The 22984-nt window shown below is 40.0% G+C and overlaps 1 protein-coding gene across 2 annotated transcripts in view; it reads right to left on the bottom strand.

Annotated features, from left to right (window-relative positions):
• The window catches only part of LOC141049764 (glutathione S-transferase omega-1-like), a 30494-nt gene extending 8501 nt beyond the window's left edge, over positions 1 to 21993 (bottom strand). The window contains exons 1-6 of one of the 2 annotated variants that reach the window (XM_073546505.1): positions 21975 to 21993; positions 21550 to 21609; positions 20244 to 20352; positions 19459 to 19681; positions 18522 to 18623; positions 17828 to 17934 (exon numbers count right to left, since the gene is read on the bottom strand). In XM_073546505.1, the coding sequence (XP_073402606.1) occupies positions 17828 to 17934; positions 18522 to 18623; positions 19459 to 19681; positions 20244 to 20352; positions 21550 to 21580 (572 nt within the window). In that variant the 5' untranslated portion in view covers positions 21581 to 21609; positions 21975 to 21993. Of the gene's footprint in view, positions 1 to 17827; positions 17935 to 18521; positions 18624 to 19458; positions 19682 to 20243; positions 20353 to 21549; positions 21610 to 21688; positions 21748 to 21974 lie in introns of those variants that run through there. The other variant, XM_073546504.1, reaches the window with a different exon arrangement.
• Between the last annotated feature and the right edge of the window lie 991 nt (positions 21994 to 22984).

Genomic DNA, 22984 nt, shown 5'->3' with positions numbered 1-22984 from the left:
CATACTACATGCTACATACATACTACATATATACTACATACATGCTACATACATACTGCATGCTACATACATACTACATACATACTACATACATACTACATGCATGCTACATACATACTACATGCTACATACATACTACATATATACTACATACATACTACATACATGCTACATACATACTGCATGCTACATACATACTACATACATACTACATACATACTACATGCATGCTACATACATACTACATGCATGCTACATACATACTACATGCATGCTACATACTACATATATACTACATGCATACTACATACATACCACATACATACCACATACATGCTACATACATGCTACATACTACATACATACTACATACATACTACATGCATGCTACATACATACTACATGCATGCTACATACATACTACATGCTACATACATACTACATATATACTACATGCATGCTACATACATACTACATGCTACATACATACCACATATATACTACATACATACAATACATTCATACAATACATACATAGACATACAGTACATATAACATAGAGTAACATACTTACCAATACTTGTCACATTGTTCCCCGAAGCCATTGTCTTTTCCGGAATAAATATTAACATAACAAACCACAAAAATACTCACCCACGATCCGAAGCAGTCCACGAGTGTGTCCCACGACGATCTTGGGTAGAGAACGGCAGCATCAGATGATGCTGCCGTTCTCTACGGGCTGCAGGAATCCAATGACGGAAGGTAGGTATCCTTCCGCACTGTATTCCTCCGCCACTTAAAAAAAAAAAAGTCCCTAGTCTCACTTTATGCCATTGCTGCGTGGGAAATTCCCACACAGCAATGGCATAAAGTGAGACTAGGGACTTTTTTTTTACTTTAAGTGGCGGAGGAATACAGTGCGGAAGGATACCTACCTTCCGTCATTGGATTCCTGCAGCCCGTAGAGAACGGCAGCATCAGCTGATGCTGCAGTTCTCTACCCAAGATCGTCGTGGGACACACTCGTGGACTGCTTCGGATCGTGGGTGAGTATTTTTGTGGTTTGTTATGTTAATATTTATTCCGGAAAAGACAATGGCTTCGGGGAACAATGTGACAAGTATTGGTAAGTATGTTACTCTATGTTATATGTACTGTATGTCTATGTATGTATTGTATGAATGTATTGTATGTAGTATGTATGTAGTATATATGTGGTATGTATGTAGCATGTAGTATGTATGTAGTATGTATGTAGCATGCAGTATGTATGTAGCATGCATGTAGTATATATGTAGTATGTATGTAGCATGTAGTATGTATGTAGCATGCAGTATGTATGTAGCATGCATGTAGTATATATGTAGTATGTATGTAGCATGTAATATGTATGTAGCATGTAGTATGTATGTAGCATGCATGTAGTATATATGTAGTATGTATGTAGCATGTAGTATGTATGTAGTATATATGTGGTATGTATGTAGCATGTAGTATGTATGTAGTATGTATGTAGCATGCAGTATGTATGTAGCATGCATGTAGTATATATGTAGTATGTATGTAGCATGTAGTATGTATGTAGCATGCAGTATGTATGTAGCATGCATGTAGTATATATGTAGTATGTATGTAGCATGTAGTATGTATGTAGCATGTAGTATGTATGTAGCATGCATGTAGTATATATGTAGTATGTATGTAGTATGTATGTAGTATGTATGTAGCATGCATGTAGTATATATGTAGTATGTATGTAGCATGTAGTATGTATGTAGCATGCATGTAGTATATATGTAGTATGTAGCATGTAGTATGTATGTAGCATGCATGTAGTATGTATGTAGCATGCATGTAGTATGTATGTGGTATGTATGTAGCATGTAGTATGTATGTAGCATGCATGTAGTATATATGTGTTATGTATGTAGCATGTAGCATGCATGTAGCATGCATGTAGTATGTATGTAGTATGTATGTAGTATGTATGTAGCATGCAGTATGTATGTAGCATGCATGTAGTATATATGTAGTATGTATGTAGTATATATGTAGTATGTATGTTGCATGTAGTATTTATGTAGTATGAATGTAGCATGTATGTAGTATGTAGTATGTATGTAGTATATATGTAGTATGTATGTTGCATGTAGTATTTATGTAGTATGAATGTAGCATGTATGTAGTATGTAGCATGTATGTAGTATGTATGTAGTATGCATGTTGTATGAATGTAGCATGTATGTAGCATGTAATTTTTTTTTTTTTTTTTACATTTAACACATTAGCCGGATGATGGGACTACTACTGTCCCATCATTGGCTAATGTGTCAATCACTGTCATGGTAGCAGGCATCGCCCGATGGGACTTGTAGTCCCATCGGACGATGCCTGCACAGACCCCCGAAGCCTGCACAGACCACCGGCAGGCTGGCACAGCCCCCCGGCAGGCCGGCACAGCCCCCCGGAGCCTGCACAGACCACCGGCAGGCCGGCACAGCCCCCCGGCAGGCCGGCACAGCCCCCCGGAGCCTGCACAGCCCCCCGGCAGGCCGGCACAGCCCCCCGGCAGGCCGGCACAGCCCACCGGAGCCTGCACAGACCACCGGCAGGCCGGCACAGCCCCCCGGCAGGCCGGCACAGACCACCGGAGCCTGCACAGACCCCCTGGCAGGCCGGCACAGCCCCCCGAAAGGCCCGTACAGACCCCAGAGAGGCTGTACAAGGGCAGGAAAGGGTTTTTCTTATTCCGATACCAGAAGTCCCATAGACTTGAATGGGACTTCCGGTATCGGAATCGGCGATACCGATACTTTTTTTAAAGATCGGCCGATACCATCCGATACGATACTTTGAAGTATCGGACGGTATCGCTCAACTCTACTTGCCACTCTTCCATAAAGGCCAGATTTGTGCAGTGTACGACTGATTGTTGTCCTATGGACACACTGTCCCACCTCAGCTGTAGATCTCTGCAGTTCATCCAGAGTGATCATGGGCCTCTTGGCTGCATCTCTGATCAGTCTTCTCCTTGTTTGAGATGAAAGTTTAGAGGGACGGCCGGGTTTTGGTAGATTTGCAGTGGTATGATACTCCTTCCATTTCAATATGATCGCTTGCACAGTGCTCCTTGGGATGTTTAAAGTTTGGGAAATCATTTTGTATACAATCCGGCTTTAAACTTCTCCACAACAGTATCACGGACCTGCCTGTTATGTTCCTTGGTCTTCATGATGCTCTCTGTGCTTCAAACAGAACCCTGAGACTATCACAGAGCAGGTGCATTTATACGGAGACTTGATTACACACAGGTGGATTATATTTATCATCATTAGTCATTTAGGACAACATTGGATCATTCAGAGATGAACTTCTGGAGTGAGTTTGCTGCACTGAAAGTAAAGGGGCCGAATAATATTGCACGCCCCACTTTTCAGCTTTTGCATTTCCACAAAAATTTAAAATAGCCAATAAACTGCGTTCAACTTCACAATTGTGTCCCACTTGTTGTTGATTCTTCACCAAAAAATTTACATTTGGTATCTTTATGTTTGAAGCATGATATGTGGGAAAAGGTTGAAAAGTTCCAGGGGGCCGAATACTTTCGCAAGGCACTGTACGTTTTGTGAAGGTTAAGTTAAAGTTTCATACATGGACTGGTATTTTTGTGGACATCTAGAGAGTGGGTCAGAAAATGTCCACCTTATCAACACCTGCACCGCCGTCTACTGAGAGGAACTGTGTGATGTAACAACCATGTGGTCAGTCACACAATGGATAGGAGTCACATGGTCTAGGGTTTAAGTGGCAGGCTTTCCAAGACAGCAGTGTACAGTGTACCTAGAGAGGAAACACTCCAGGAAAATGTTGATTCCCGTGTGGCATGTTAAGGACCTGTACCGTGGGCATTGTACCCATGAGCGGGCTGAACCCAGCTAGGAGAAGGACTATTTTTTTTTTTTTTGCTGTTTTGCCCAGAGGGCCGTGTTTTATTTTATTTTTATTTTTTTATGCTGCCTCAATAAACCAAGCACGTTCTTAAAGAGACAACGTTCCATTTATACCTCTGTGTCCAGCCAAGTGAGATGCTCTACCATAATGCATAAAATATATACCAATTAAGGCTTAGTTCAAGGGCACTTCCATAAATGTACATAAATCCAATAAAGCAAAAAATAGGAAGCTTATGCCAAATATTATTAAAATGAATCAACTTTCTTAAACACGTTAAAATACATTAAATCAATTTCAGTGGATATAACGTTACAAAATTTAGACTGTTCAAAAAGGATAATGCATGTTCCACAAATTGTCACAGTATTAGAAAAAATATTTTGGATACCCAGTCATAAGATAATGAATACTGATGTACATATATATAAGTCCCACAATGACTCTCATATCAATATAATAAAGGTGCAATGACATATGCAATTTTGCAGTTTAAACATCTCTGCACTAGTTATAAAGCACCTTTATTATATTGATATGATAGTCATTGTTATCACTGTGTGAGTCACCCATATGTCTTTTTAGCCTGATTTAGGCAATTATCCTAAAAACTTTTTGACAGTTAGTGTGATCAATGAGTGGAACAAGCTGCCACGAGAAGTGGTGAGTTCTCCTTCAATGGAAGTCTTCAAACAGAGGCTGGACAGACATCTGACTGGGATGATTTAGCGAATCCTGCTTTGAGCAGGGGGTTGGACCAGATGGCCCAGGAGGTCCCTTCCAACTCTACGATTCTATGATTCTATGATTCTATGATCCCTTTGCTGGTATGACTACTAGGTGATACCTTACTCATTGTAAGTGCATTTTTCTAGTCCTTCAGATTTCTCTAGTGGGACTTATATATATGTACATCAGTATTCATTAGCTTATGACTGGGTATCCAAAAGAATTTTTCTAATACTGTGACAATTTGTGGAACATGCATTATCCTTGTTGAACAGTCTAATTTTGTAACGTTATATCCACTGAAATTGATTTAATGTATTTTAACGTGTTTAATAAAGTTGATTAATTTTAATAATATTTGGCATAAGCTTCTTATTTTTTTCTTTATTGCATTTACATAATGTATAAAAGGTGATCACTATAACTGTAGTGGTGATGAGCAATAGATGTCTATTTACTTTTTGCAAAAATATCTTGGGGCTAAGAAAAAGTCATAGAGGTCTGAGCTAGATGAAGATATTGAATTACTTCAATTGGAGATATCACTGGTGAGTCACTGGATTTACCTGTACTGTATACACTGCATACTATAAAAAGAGCTCCTGTGTATAATGTCACTGGTGATCACTGTATTACCTGTACACTGACACTATATACAGAGCTCCTGTGTATAATGTCACTGGTGATCACTGTATTACCTGTACACTGACACTATATACAGAGCTCCTGTGTATAATGTCACTGGTGATCACTGCATTACCTGTACATTGACACTATATACAGAGCTCCTGTGTATAATGTCACCGGTGATCACTGTATTACCTGTACACTGACACTATATACAGAGCTCCTGTGTATAATGTCACTGGTGATCCCTGTATTACCTGTACACTGACAATATATATAGAGCTCCTGTGTATAATGTCACTGGTGATCCCTGTATTACCTGTACACTGACACTATATACAGAGCTCCTGTGTATAATGTCACTGGTGATCCCTGTATTACCTGTACACTGACACTATATACAGAGCTCCTGTGTATAATGTCACTGTTGATCCCTGTATTACCTGTACACTATACACTGTATACAGAGCTCCTGTGTATAATGTCAATGGTGATCACTGTATTACCTGTACACTGACACTATATACTGAGCTCCTGTGTATAATGTCACTGGTGATCACTATTACCTGTACAATGGCACTATATACAGAGCTCCTGTGTATAATGTCACTGGTGATCACTATATTACCTGTACACTGACACTATATACAGAGCTCCTGTGTATAATGTCACTGGTGATCACTGTATTACCTGTACACTGACACTATATACAGAGCTCCTGTGTATAATGTCACTGGTGATCACTGTATTACCTGTACACTGACACTATATACAGAGCTCCTGTGTATAATGTCACTGGTGATCCCTGTATTACCTGTACACTGACACTATATACAGAGCTCCTGTGTATAATGTCACTGGTGATCCCTGTATTACCTGTACACTATACACTGTATACAGAGGTACTGTGTATAATGTCACTGGTGATCACTGTATTACCTGTACACTGACACTATATACAGAGCTCCTGAGCAGGATGTTACTAGTGATCACTGTATTACCTGTACACTGACACTATATACAGAGCTCCTGTGTATAAAGTCACTGGTGATCTCTGTATTACCTGTACACTGACACTATATACAGAGCTCCTGTGAATAATGTCACTGGTGATCCCTGTATTACCTGTACACTGACACTATATACAGAGCTCCTGTGTATAATGTCACTGGTGATCCCTGTATTACCTGTACACTATACACTGTATACAGAGGTACTGTGTATAATGTCACTGGTGATCACTGTATTACCTGTACACTGACACTATATACAGAGCTCCTGAGAAGGATGTTACTAGTGATCACTGTATTACCTGTACACTGACACTATATACAGAGCTCCTGTGTATAATGTCACTGGTGATCACTGTATTACCTGTACACTGACACTATATACAGAGCTCCTGTGTATAATGTCACCGGTGATCACTGTATTACCTGTACACTGACACTATATACAGAGCTCCTGTGTATAATGTCACTGGTGATCCCTGTATTGCCTGTACACTGACACTATATACAGAGCTCCTGTGTATAATGTCACTGGTGATCACTGTATTACCTGTACACTGACACTATATACAGAGCTCCTGTGTATAATGTCACTGGTGATCCCTGTATTACCTGTACACTGACACTATATACAGAGCTCCTGTGTATAATGTCACTGGTGATCCCTGTATTACCTGTACACTATACACTGTATACAGAGCTTCTGTGTATAATGTTACTGGTGATCACTATATTACCTGTACACTGACACTATATACAGAGCTCCTGTGTATAATGTCACTGGTGATCACTGTATTACCTGCACACTGACACTATATACAGAGCTCCTGTGTATAATGTCACTGGTGAGCCCTGTATTACCTGTACACTGACACTATATACAGAGCTCCTGTGTATAATGTCACTGGTGATCACTGTATTACCTGTACACTGACACTATATACAGAGCTCCTGTGTATAATGTCACTGGTGATCACTGTATTACCTGTACACTGACACTATATACAGAGCTCCTGTGTATAATGTCACTGGTGATCACTGTATTACCTGTACACTGACACTATATACAGAGCTCCTGTGTATAATGTCACTGGTGATCACTGCATTACCTGTACATTGACACTATATACAGAGCTCCTGTGTATAATGTCACCGGTGATCACTGTATTACCTGTACACTGACACTATATACTAAGCTCCTGTGTATAATGTCACTGGTGATCACTATTACCTGTACAATGGCACTATATACAGAGCTCCTGTGTATAATGTCACTGGTGATCACTATATTACCTGTACACTGACACTATATACAGAGCTCCTGTGTATAATGTCACTGGTGATCACTGTATTACCTGTACACTGACACTATATACAGAGCTCCTGTGTATAATGTCACTGGTGATCACTGTATTACCTGTACACTGACACTATATACAGAGCTCCTGTGTATAATGTCACTGGTGATCACTGTATTACCTGTACACTGACACTATATACAGAGCTCCTGTGTATAATGTCACTGGTGATCACTGCATTACCTGTACATTGACACTATATACAGAGCTCCTGTGTATAATGTCACCGGTGATCACTGTATTACCTGTACACTGACACTATATACTGAGCTCCTGTGTATAATGTCACTGGTGATCACTATTACCTGTACAATGGCACTATATACAGAGCTCCTGTGTATAATGTCACTGGTGATCACTATATTACCTGTACACTGACACTATATACAGAGCTCCTGTGTATAATGTCACTGGTGATCACTGTATTACCTGTACACTGACACTATATACAGAGCTCCTGTGTATAATGTCACTGGTGATCACTGTATTACCTGTACACTGACACTATATACAGAGCTCCTGTGTATAATGTCACTGGTGATCCCTGTATTACCTGTACACTGACACTATATACAGAGCTCCTGTGTATAATGTCACTGGTGATCCCTGTATTACCTGTACACTATACACTGTATACAGAGGTACTGTGTATAATGTCACTGGTGATCACTGTATTACCTGTACACTGACACTATATACAGAGCTCCTGAGCAGGATGTTACTAGTGATCACTGTATTACCTGTACACTGACACTATATACAGAGCTCCTGTGTATAAAGTCACTGGTGATCTCTGTATTACCTGTACACTGACACTATATACAGAGCTCCTGTGAATAATGTCACTGGTGATCCCTGTATTACCTGTACACTGACACTATATACAGAGCTCCTGTGTATAATGTCACTGGTGATCCCTGTATTACCTGTACACTATACACTGTATACAGAGGTACTGTGTATAATGTCACTGGTGATCACTGTATTACCTGTACACTGACACTATATACAGAGCTCCTGAGAAGGATGTTACTAGTGATCACTGTATTACCTGTACACTGACACTATATACAGAGCTCCTGTGTATAATGTCACTGGTGATCACTGTATTACCTGTACACTGACACTATATACAGAGCTCCTGTGTATAATGTCACCGGTGATCACTGTATTACCTGTACACTGACACTATATACAGAGCTCCTGTGTATAATGTCACTGGTGATCCCTGTATTGCCTGTACACTGACACTATATACAGAGCTCCTGTGTATAATGTCACTGGTGATCACTGTATTACCTGTACACTGACACTATATACAGAGCTCCTGTGTATAATGTCACTGGTGATCCCTGTATTACCTGTACACTGACACTATATACAGAGCTCCTGTGTATAATGTCACTGGTGATCCCTGTATTACCTGTACACTATACACTGTATACAGAGCTTCTGTGTATAATGTTACTGGTGATCACTATATTACCTGTACACTGACACTATATACAGAGCTCCTGTGTATAATGTCACTGGTGATCACTGTATTACCTGCACACTGACACTATATACAGAGCTCCTGTGTATAATGTCACTGGTGAGCCCTGTATTACCTGTACACTGACACTATATACAGAGCTCCTGTGTATAATGTCACTGGTGATCACTGTATTACCTGTACACTGACACTATATACAGAGCTCCTGTGTATAATGTCACTGGTGATCACTGTATTACCTGTACACTGACACTATATACAGAGCTCCTGTGTATAATGTCACTGGTGATCACTGTATTACCTGTACACTGACACTATATACAGAGCTCCTGTGTATAATGTCACTGGTGATCACTGCATTACCTGTACATTGACACTATATACAGAGCTCCTGTGTATAATGTCACCGGTGATCACTGTATTACCTGTACACTGACACTATATACAGAGCTCCTGTGTATAATGTCACTGGTGATCCCTGTATTACCTGTACACTGACACTATATATAGAGCTCCTGTGTATGTCACTGGTGATCCCTGTATTACCTGTACACTGACACTATATACAGAGCTCCTGTGTATAATGTCACTGGTGATCCCTGTATTACCTGTACACTGACACTATATACAGAGCTCCTGTGTATAATGTCACTGGTGATCCCTGTATTACCTGTACATTATACACTGTATACAGAGGTACTGTGTATAATGTCACTGGTGATCACTGTATTACCTCTACACTGACACTATATACAGAGCTCCTGAGCAGGATGTTACTAGTGATCACTGTATTACCTGTACACTGACACTATATACAGAGCTCCAGTGTATAATGTCACTGGTGATCTCTGTATTACCTGTACACTGACACTATATACAGAGCTCCTGTGAATAATGTCACTGGTGATCCCTGTATTACCTGTACACTGACACTATATACAGAGCTCCTGTGTATAATGTCACTGGTGATCCCTGTATTACCTGTACACTATACACTGTATACAGAGGTACTGTGTATAATGTCACTGGTGATCACTGTATTACCTGTACACTGACACTATATACAGAGCTCCTGAGAAGGATGTTACTAGTGATCACTGTATTACCTGTACACTGACACTATATACAGAGCTCCTGTGTATAATGTCACTGGTGATCACTGTATTACCTGTACACTGACACTATATACAGAGCTCCTGTGTATAATGTCACCGGTGATCACTGTATTACCTGTACACTGACACTATATACAGAGCTCCTGTGTATAATGTCACTGGTGATCCCTGTATTGCCTGTACACTGACACTATATACAGAGCTCCTGTGTATAATGTCACTGGTGATCACTGTATTACCTGTACACTGACACTATATACAGAGCTCCTGTGTATAATGTCACTGGTGATCCCTGTATTACCTGTACACTGACACTATATACAGAGCTCCTGTGTATAATGTCACTGGTGATCCCTGTATTACCTGTACACTATACACTGTATACAGAGCTCCTGTGTATAATGTCACTGGTGATCACTATATTACCTGTACACTGACACTATATACAGAGCTCCTGTGTATAATGTCACTGGTGATCACTGTATTACCTGTACACTGACACTATATACAGAGCTCCTGTGTATAATGTCACTGGTGATCACTGTATTACCTGTACACTGACACTATATACAGAGCTCCTGTGTATAATGTCACTGGTGATCACTGTATTACCTGTACACTGACACTATATACAGAGCTCCTGTGTGTAATGTCACTGGTGATCACTGTATTACCTGTACACTGACACTATGTACAGAGCTCCTGTGTATAATGTCACTGGTGATCACTGTATTACCTGTACACTGACACTATATACAGAGCTCCTGTGTATAATGTCACTGGTGATCCCTGTATTACCTGTACACTGACACTATATACAGAGCTCCTGTGTATAATGTCACTGGTGATCCCTGTATTACCTGTACACTGACACTATATACAGAGCTCCTGTGTATAATGTCACTGGTGATCACTGTATTACCTGTACACTGACACTATATACAGAGCTCCTGTGTATAATGTCACTGGTGATCACTGTATTACCTGTACACTGACACTATATACAGAGCTCCTGTGTATAATGTCACTGGTGATCACTGTATTACTTGTACACTGACACTATATACAGAGCTCCTGTGTATAATGTCACTGGTGATCCCTGTATTACCTGTACACTATACACTGTGTACAGAGGTGCTGTGTATAATGTCACTGGTGATCACTGTATTACCTGTACACTGACACTATATACAGAGCTCCTGAGCAGGATGTTACTAGTGATCACTGTATTACCTGTACACTATACACTGTATACAGAGCTCCTGTGTATAATGTCACTGGTGATCCCTGTATTACCTGTACACTATACACTGTATACAGAGCTCCTGTGTATAATGTCACTGGTGATCCCTGTATTACCTGTACACTATACACTGTATACAGAGCTCCTGTGTATAATGTCACTGGTGATCACTGTATTACCTGTACACTGACACTATATACAGAGCTCCTGTGTATAATGTCACTGGTGATCACTGTATTACCTGTACACTGACACTATATACAGAGCTCCTGTGTATAATGTCACTGGTGATCCCTGTATTACCTGTACACTGACACTATATACAGAGCTCCTGTGTATAATGTCACTGGTGATCCCTGTATTACCTGTACACTGACACTATATACAGAGCTTCTGTGCATAATGTCACTGGTGATCAGTATATTACCTGTACACTGACACTATATACAGAGCTCCTGTGTATAATGTCACTGGTGATCCCTGTATTACTTGTACACTGACACTATATACAGAGCTCCTGTGTATAATGTCACTGGTGATCCCTGTATTACCTGTACACTGACACTATATACAGAGCTCCTGTGTATAATGTCACTGGTGATCCCTGTATTACCTGTACACTGAAACTATATACAGAGCTCCTGTGCATAATGTCACTGGTGATCACTATATTACCTGTACACTGACACTATATACAGAGCTCCTGTGTATAATGTCACTGGTGATCACTGTATTACTTGTACACTGACACTATATACAGAGCTCCTGTGTATAATGTCACTGGTGATCCCTGTATTACCTGTACACTGACACTATATACAGAGCTCCTGTGTATAATGTCACTGGTGATCCCTGTATTACCTGTACACTATACACTGTATACAGAGGTACTGTGTATAATGTCACTGGTGATCACTGTATTACCTGTACACTGACACTATATACAGAGCTCCTGAGCAGTATGTTACTAGTGATCACTGTATTACCTGTACACTGACACTATATACAGAGCTCCTGAGCAGTATGTTACTAGTGATCACTGTATTACCTGTACACATACATTATGTTCTGTCCAGCCATATAATTGCTGTCTAGAAAGTCATTTTTGTGTGTATTAATCCTTCATATATTTCATACTGTAAGGTAACAGCACCACCTGCTGGCCGTTTAATGCATAGATTCTAGTTTAATTTGCAATGTATTGTGGGATTGTTCCTGTTACATCATAGTCTTGTTTATGACACTGTGAGGGGAACAGCAGCCATTATCCCTCCATATGTCTTAGGAGAAACTACATCATTCGTGTTCTTCATGCTTCTTCATGTATAATGTCACTGGTGATCCCTGTATTACCTGTACACTATACACTGTATACAGAGGTACTGTGTATAATGTCACTGGTGATCACTGTATTACCTGTACACTGACACTATATACAGAGCTCCTGAGCAGGATGTTACTAGTGATCACTGTATTACCTGTACACTATACACTGTATACAGAGCTCCTGTGTATAATGTCACTGGTGATCCCTGTATTACCTGTACACTATACACTGTATACAGAGCTCCTGTGTATAATGTCACTGGTGATCCCTGTATTACCTGTACACTATACACTGTATACAGAGCTCCTGTGTATAATGTCACTGGTGATCCCTGTATTACCTGTACACTATACACTGTATACAGAGGTACTGTGTATAATGTCACTGGTGATCACTGTATTACCTGTACACTGACACTATATACAGAGCTCCTGAGCAGGATGTTACTAGTGATCACTGTATTACCTGTACACTGACACTATATACAGAGCTCCTGTGTATAATGTCACTGGTGATCTCTGTATTACCTGTACACTGACACTATATACAGAGCTCCTGTGAATAATGTCACTGGTGATCCCTGTATTACCTGTACACTGACACTATATACAGAGCTCCTGTGTATAATGTCACTGGTGATCCCTGTATTACCTGTACACTATACACTGTATACAGAGGTACTGTGTATAATGTCACTGGTGATCACTGTATTACCTGTACACTGACACTATATACAGAGCTCCTGAGAAGGATGTTACTAGTGATCACTGTATTACCTGTACACTGACACTATATACAGAGCTCCTGTGTATAATGTCACTGGTGATCACTGTATTACCTGTACACTGACACTATATACAGAGCTCCTGTGTATAATGTCACCGGTGATCACTGTATTACCTGTACACTGACACTATATACAGAGCTCCTGTGTATAATGTCACTGGTGATCCCTGTATTGCCTGTACACTGACACTATATACAGAGCTCCTGTGTATAATGTCACTGGTGATCACTGTATTACCTGTACACTGACACTATATACAGAGCTCCTGTGTATAATGTCACTGGTGATCCCTGTATTACCTGTACACTGACACTATATACAGAGCTCCTGTGTATAATGTCACTGGTGATCCCTGTATTACCTGTACACTATACACTGTATACAGAGCTCCTGTGTATAATGTCACTGGTGATCACTATATTACCTGTACACTGACACTATATACAGAGCTCCTGTGTATAATGTCACTGGTGATCACTGTATTACCTGTACACTGACACTATATACAGAGCTCCTGTGTATAATGTCACTGGTGATCACTGTATTACCTGTACACTGACACTATATACAGAGCTCCTGTGTATAATGTCACTGGTGATCACTGTATTACCTGTACACTGACACTATATACAGGGCTCCTGTGTGTAATGTCACTGGTGATCACTGTATTACCTGTACACTGACACTATGTACAGAGCGCCTGTGTATAATGTCACTGGTGATCACTGTATTACCTGTACACTGACACTATAAACAGAGCTCCTGTGTATAATGACACTGGTGATCCCTGTATTACCTGTACACTGACACTATATACAGAGCTCCTGTGTATAATGTCACTGGTGATCCCTGTATTACCTGTACACTGACACTATATACAGAGCTCCTGTGTATAATGTCACTGGTGATCACTGTATTACCTGTACACTGACACTATATACAGAGCTCCTGTGTATAATGTCACTGGTGATCACTGTATTACCTGTACACTGACACTATATACAGAGCTCCTGTGTATAATGTCACTGGTGATCACTGTATTACCTGTACACTATACACTGTATACAGAGCTCCTGTGTATAATGTCACTGGTGATCCCTGTATTACCTGTACACTATACACTGTATACAGAGCTCCTGTGTATAATGTCACTGGTGATCCCTGTATTACCTGTACACTATACACTGTATACAGAGCTCCTGTGTATAATGTCACTGGTGATCCCTGTATTACCTGTACACTATACACTGTATACAGAGCTCCTGTGTATAATGTCACTGGTGATCACTGTATTACCTGTACACTGACACTATATACAGAGCTCCTGTGTATAATGTCACTGGTGATCACTGTATTACCTGTACACTGACACTATATACAGAGCTCCTGTGTATAATGTCACTGGTGATCCCTGTATTACCTGTACACTGACACTATATACAGAGCTCCTGTGTATAATGTCACTGGTGATCCCTGTATTACCTGTACACTGACACTATATACAGAGCTTCTGTGCATAATGTCACTGGTGATCAGTATATTACCTGTACACTGACACTATATACAGAGCTCCTGTGTATAATGTCACTGGTGATCCCTGTATTACTTGTACACTGACACTATATACAGAGCTCCTGTGTATAATGTCACTGGTGATCCCTGTATTACCTGTACACTGACACTATATACAGAGCTCCTGTGTATAATGTCACTGGTGATCCCTGTATTACCTGTACACTGAAACTATATACAGAGCTCCTGTGCATAATGTCACTGGTGATCACTATATTACCTGTACACTGACACTATATACAGAGCTCCTGTGTATAATGTCACTGGTGATCACTGTATTACTTGTACACTGACACTATATACAGAGCTCCTGTGTATAATGTCACTGGTGATCCCTGTATTACCTGTACACTGACACTATATACAGAGCTCCTGTGTATAATGTCACTGGTGATCCCTGTATTACCTGTACACTATACACTGTATACAGAGGTACTGTGTATAATGTCACTGGTGATCACTGTATTACCTGTACACTGACACTATATACAGAGCTCCTGAGCAGTATGTTACTAGTGATCACTGTATTACCTGTACACTGACACTATATACAGAGCTCCTGAGCAGTATGTTACTAGTGATCACTGTATTACCTGTACACATACATTATGTTCTGTCCAGCCATATAATTGCTGTCTAGAAAGTCATTTTTGTGTGTATTAATCCTTCATATATTTCATACTGTAAGGTAACAGCACCACCTGCTGGCCGTTTAATGCATAGATTCTAGTTTAATTTGCAATGTATTGTGGGATTGTTCCTGTTACATCATAGTCTTGTTTATGACACTGTGAGGGGAACAGCAGCCATTATCCCTCCATATGTCTTAGGAGAAACTACATCATTCGTGTTCTTCATGCTTCTTAAACAGCCTGCTCTAAGCATAGTTGGTAAGCACTATCTAGGTGTTATAATCCTGTGTTTATAACATTGTTGTATTAAATAGGTAATCATCAGCTATGTATTACCTCACGGTACCTATGTATTACCTCATGTTACCTATGCATTACCTCACGGTAACTATGTATTACCTCATGGTATCTATGTATTACCTCATGTTACCTATGTATTACCTCACGGTACCTATGTATTACCTCACGGTACCTATGCATTACCTCATGGTATCTATGTATTACCTCATGGTACCTATGTATTACCTCATGGTATCTATGTATTACCTCATGGTACCTATGTATTACCTCATGTTACCTATGTATTACCTCACGATACCTATGCATTACCTCACGGTACCTATGCATTACCTCATGGTATCTATGTATTACCTCATGGTACCTATGTATTACCTCATGGTATCTATGTATTACCTCATGGTACCTATGTATTACCTCATGTTACCTATGTATTACCTCATGGTACCTATGTATTACCTCATGGTACCTATGTATTACCTTACGGTACCTATGCATTACCTCATGGTACCTATGTATTACCTCATGGTACCTATGTATTACCTCATGTTACCTATGTATTACCTCACGGTACCTATGTATTACCTCACGGTACCTATGTATTACCTCATGGTACCTATGTATTACCTCATGGTACCTATGTATTACCTCACGGTACCTATGTATTACCTCACGGTACCTATGCATTACCTCATGTTACTGTGTATTGCAGACTATCTGTATTTTATGCTCTGTGCAGTTATATATTCTGAAATGCTCCTGTTATTGCATCCTATAGTTTCACCCTTTCCTGTCACATCTGCAATCAATAAAAGAAGGTTACAATCTTACAGCCTCTTTTTTCTTTAAGAAGACAGGGGGTTTAGCTACATGTCTCATTGCACACCCTGCTAACGTGTATGAGGACAGTATCCATTATAATCTCTAAATTATCTGTATTACCTGTACACTTACATTATATACTATTTATGGAGATCCTTTGTATAATGTCGCCAATTATCAGTATTACTGTTTCACTGTATTACCTGTAGATTTACAGAATGATTAGCCAAGATCTGATCGCTACGATCCCTGTGACACTGAAAATGCAGAGGGTCACAGCGATGCGTCATTGTTGCACCCCATTAACAGTTTTTTTCTGCACATTGGCATTTCTCGCTTCAGGGAACTTTAGCAAGTCACATTCACTGAATAAAGTTGGCCTTCAGCATGTAGCCTGAGAATGCCTCTGTGCAGAAGAAAACCAGTGAAGGATACAAAGAAGTGAAGCAGTGTTGTGGCCCTTCCTTTCCAGGATCCGAGGGGTCCCATAGGTTGAATCCTAACCGATCATTAAGTGATAGTACAGGGCGGGCCATTAATATGAATACACCTGGGTGGGCCATTTATAAAGTTGGATCCAAAATGGCTGACTTCAAAATTGCTACCATGGTCACCAATCATCTTGAAAAGTTTCCCCCCTCCCATATACTAATGTGCCACAAACAGGAAGCTGATATCACCAACCATTCCCATTTTATTTAGGTGTATCCATATACAAGGCCCACCCTGCATATCCTAGCGATATTTCATCAAATCTATTCCTTCCAGATACATTTCTTTACATTTCTAAATTTTGTTACATGCGCAGTAGCAGAGGTTCACTTTATACAAATAGAAGATACGGTATCTACTCTCTTACTCTGTAACATCCATCATTGGGAACCGTTCAAACCAGGGCCAGATCATGTAATCAATCATAGTCAAAGATTCTCCACCAATGTAAGGGCTGTTCCTCTTGATAAGTGTCTGCGAATAAAATTTAAGAGGTGAAATGAAAACTGTATACTGTGTATATAACAAAATGGTCAATAATTTTCTAATATAATAACTTTAGAAAAACTGTAAATTAAGGTCTTGTCCACATATGTTCAGAATGAAAGCAAAAATACTATGACGGATCTGTGGCATTGCGGATACCATCATTCTCAGAAGACCGTGCTCACTAACAATAAAGCCCATTGTGATTCCATTATGTTTTTGTCATTTTGTTGAAAATAGTAACACGACGTTCTGCAATCTTCCTGCTGTCACATGTGATGCAACTGCAGACGGAGAACTGCTGCTTGAGGAGGAGTAGCATCTGCACCATCACTAGCAAGTGGGGGTGAGTAATAAGAACTCACAATTCTGAAAATGTATTCTTTGCACAATAGATATACCTGGGATCTTCATTTATCTGAAGAACATACCTGTATCACACATGACAGTATATTTCCATTTACTAGGAGTTCTCAACACGCTTCTGGGACCCACATACACCAGACTTTTCCTGTGGATATATCAAAATTGCCCAAGATGGAAATACCCCCTTTAATAATGATAAAATGATTCACCTCTTCAAATATTTTGAATTTTTCAAAAAACTTTGCCTTTAACTCGGTTGTGTCTTCCTTTTTCTTCTTGGTCATCACTACATTGAACAATATAGATGAGACCTGAAGTAGAACATACACAGATATAATACAATTACAGCCCATATGGAAAGTCCAGCTGTATCAGTGCAATTAATTGAACACCATGTTATTCAGCCTCATTAATTGCATTATATAGGCTACACTATCAGGCTGCTTTTACACATCCACCTTCCACGGTCCGAATATGGACTGCAATGTCTGGACCAACAGCAGGTGTCTGGACCCAAACTCAACGGAAAGTGTTAAATTCAAGTAAGGAAAGCCACGGCTTAACCAGACATTGTGGTCTGTACTTGGACCATAAAAGCCCTATTATTGTAAGTGGTCTAAAAGGCTTGGAGCAATGAAAAGCAAAAACAACATTTTTCTTTTTAATGTTTGTAAGGTTAGAACAACATAATCTATCAAAGAAGGATGTCAGATCATGATCCCACAAAATTATTAATTTATTTTACTCACTTATATAGCGCCATTAATTCCACAGCCTTTTACAGACATTATCATCACTGTCCCCATAGAGGCTCACAATCTAGATTCCCAGTCAGCATGTTTTTGAAGTGTGGGAAGAAACCCGTAAGAAACTCCTTGCAGATGTTCTCCTTGGTGGAATTTGAACCCAGGAACCTAGTGCTGCAAGGCTGCAGTGATAACCACTGAGACATAAAGGAACCATCGAAAACTGTACCTACTATAAAATCCTAGCACTAGATGAAACAAAGGTGCTACAATATATACGATAGATGACCTGGTAGCCTGTGTCCATATTGTACATCTTCTAATAAAATCTTACTTACAGTATGAATGGTAAGGACCTCTCATGTCTTTTATACTCTCGCAAAATCTGCAAAGTTCCTACCTCAGAGAAATGATCCAGGAGAATCTTCTGTTGGGCTTTTTCATAGGGATCGGCTGGGGCCAGTTTTTTTCCAGGAAAGGCATCATCCAGGTAATCGCAAACAATTGAAGATTCGTAGATTATTTTACCATCAGAAGTTTCAATAGTTGGCACCAGTCCCTTAGGATTTTTCTCAAAAAACCAATCCGGCTTGTTCTTCAGGTTAATGTTGACAATTTCATGTCTGTACAGAGAAAAAGGGGAATGTTAGTAAGGGAAAATCATGTTTTAAAAATACAAGAAATGGTCACATTGAAGTCACGACAGAAGAATAAACTGTAAATGTGAGTCCATGGTAAGGCAGTGGTGTATAAGATTCCTCAAAAGAAATGTTGACGAATTTGATAAAAAAATAAACTACTTCAAAAAATATACTAGAGCAGCAATGTGTAAACCTACCTTAAAACGGTTGTTTCATGCATATACATTATCCACTAATGACAGGATAGGCAATTGTGATTACTTGGAATATGACCGATGAGGCTCACACCGATCTCGAGAGTGGGGCTCAGCAAAGGCCCATTTGAGTGGTATGCTGGTTGAGCAGCATCTATTCATTCTCTATGGTTTTAATGGAAATTCCTGAGTATAACAATCGGACCTCCCAGAGATCAAAAAGTTATCTCCTATTCATAGGTGATAAATTAGGTACTTGGTACAACTCTTTTAAGGTTTCATTTAATTTAGAATAATAGGAATGCTTCAAAGACATGGAGTTAAGAAACTTTACAAAACCCGTTGCCTACTTGATTCCTTTAGCAACCAGGACAAGCGATGCTCTTTGGACATATGGACAGAATCTCATGCCGTAGAGTCGAAGTGTTCCCTCTGGCACCGGTCCTGGGGGAGCGCGGCCTGAAATGAATTATATCCAATCAGTATACAGATAGCAAACATGCATTATCAATGCCAGAACATCTAGAGGTACCTTAGTTCACAGAGTCTTTTATGAGGATTGTTTCTGGGGATGAATTTTTAAGAGTATTGTGGAAAGTTTGAAGTGAGCCTTTCATTCCCATTCAATCCAGTAAAGGATTAATAGATTTTTAGGTTGTAATTTTGAAAGGGTTCTTCCCAACTTGGCAAGTTGTGATCTATCTGTAGGATAGGCAATAAATTGCTGAAAACTGGAAGCCCCAACGATCCAAAGAATGGGGCAGTGAAATGTATGGTAAGAATGGTGTTGAGGCCACACATGCCACAAGTAAGAACTAAGGTTCAAAATACATTGGTGTTTTTGGTTTCTTTTCGGACCTGTGTATTATACGTGTGTATAATAAAGTTGAGAGTGGTAGGATCAGATCGTCCATCTGCTAGACTGTTTACTACAAGTGATTGGCGATTGTCATAAAGTATTTCACCAGTATTCTTCTTATATGAATATAAGGCTCCAGGAAGTATAAAATTCATCAAAGAAGGTTGAGGAATAAAGAATCCAGTAAAGCTTGCAATCAGTATCCAAGCAAAGTTTCCTAAGGACTTTGGTAACTTCATTTTCAGGGTTTGATTATTATGGAATGAGAAGCACATTTGGGTTGCAGGCCTGTCATTCCTTCTGAACCTGTTCTTTTTTGTAGTCTTCAGTCAGTCCTGCTGTTTGGCTGATTCATTACTTACCGTAGTTTAGAAAGGTGTGTAAAGTGTGTGCATGTTAGGTTAAGTTCAGATGGCTGTATTTCACAGTCCATACATATATATTGTGATAGATATGTTTGGCAACCAAGTGTGACAGCCTCGTTGGCAAATACAAGATCGATTATCCATCCAGCCCTGTTGATATTGCAATTTTGCAATGTTTTGATATCATCAGTATTTGACCTTTGAGTTGTGCAATGTCAGTAAATATGAAAGAACCTTGAAATTAACTATTTACTGAGACCAATAAAGTGTCCTTTCTTACAGCCGAATCGAAGAGGGAACGGCGTCACAGCAAACATACACACCAGAAAGCGATATAAGCAACAACCGGCAAACAAATCCGGGAACAATGTAACGTTCCTCTTAAAGTGAAAACTCAGATTGCTAACATTTCCTTTACAGTCTCACACTTACCCTTGGCAAAACTCCTCTGTGATCCGGTCATGGTTGCGGACTGTCTGTTACTCGAGAGACCTGTGTGAGAAGCAAAGAGCGCACATATGTATCTCAGTCTATGGGACACAGCTGTGATATGCCGCAGGTGAGCCCTGACCTACGAGAAGGAAGCCTGTGTACGAGAGACGTGTTCCCCACTGTCTATATCTGTTTCTATGCCAGTCACCTCCTCTCCCAGCTAATGATCAACCAAAAAACAGCTCCTCCAGTTGTAGATCAGCTCCCTCTGTACAACGATTGTTATATAATGTAATGAAATTCACAACAACATCATAAAGTTCCGGAATAATTCATAGGAGTTTCATAGATTCAAATTTAAGACAATAAGCGCAATAGGGTCTGATCCGAGAAGAAACAGAAAGATAAACCCCAGTTATGCTCACCTGGTGTGGTTGCAAAGTCACAACTAGAGATGGGGCGAATCTGAACAGTAAAGTTCGGCGTCTGTTCCAAACACCTACTGTTCGGGCAGGGACACTGAACACAGACTTCACCAGGATGTCCATGTTACAGTTTTAGTTCAGCCTTCTGAACACCGGGTGTTTCTCGCACTGTCATGTGCATGACAGCGCAGCAAACACTGCCTCTGATCGGCGGTAAGATCATTACCGCCGGTCAGAGTGCCGCGGTTCCCATGCTGTCAAAAGACATCGTGAGCACTCAGCTGTGATCAGAGGTATAAAGTTTTCAAGTTAATGGGGTCCGGAATTGGGTCTGAGTACTGTTCTGGTACCCAAAATTTTTTTAACTGTTCGGCCAAACTTGCCGGACCAGAACATCCAGGGGTCCGCCCATCTCTATTCACAAAAAGGTTCCTGGAGATCCACAATGTTGAGAACGTCTGAAGCTGGAGACGAGTGGGTTAAAATCTGCTCTTTAATGAAAAATTTAATATTGCAGGTTATGGGTACTAGATTCTGTGATGGGCACTGATACAGGGAACTAGTCTGACTGCCGTATGTGGATTCGGGAAATAATTTTTCCCCTAATATGGGGCAATTCGCATCTGCTTTCTAGAGTTTTTGCCTTTCACTAGATGAACATGTTAAGGTATAGGTGGACTCGATGGACTTGTGTCTCTTCTTTCAAACTTGAAACTATGTGAAGCTGGAGACGAGAGGGGTAAAATCTGCGCTGCCAGTAGTCCAGTAATGAGCAGGAGACGGGAATTAAAGAGATGCAGTTTGTCAAGTGATTAGTTCTTCATCAGGACAAACCACAATGATGAGTACAGCCAAGAAGTGTGGTATAAATAAACGTGCAAAAAGACAGACCTCTGAGATTATATGACTGGAAAACATCATCGTGCAAAAAAAAAACCATGCATATAATTTGGCAACAATTGTATAAAATCAATATCATAAATTAAATTAATAGAAGGTCATAAAACAAA

This window comes from Dendrobates tinctorius, unplaced genomic scaffold (genome assembly GCF_039654945.1).
Source record: "Dendrobates tinctorius isolate UK_male_01 unplaced genomic scaffold, ASM3965494v1 ptg000147l, whole genome shotgun sequence".
In the NCBI taxonomy this organism is placed as follows: domain Eukaryota; kingdom Metazoa; phylum Chordata; class Amphibia; order Anura; family Dendrobatidae; genus Dendrobates; species Dendrobates tinctorius.
Note: the sequence above shows the minus strand (reverse complement) of the source record. Positions and strands in the feature narration are given on the sequence as shown.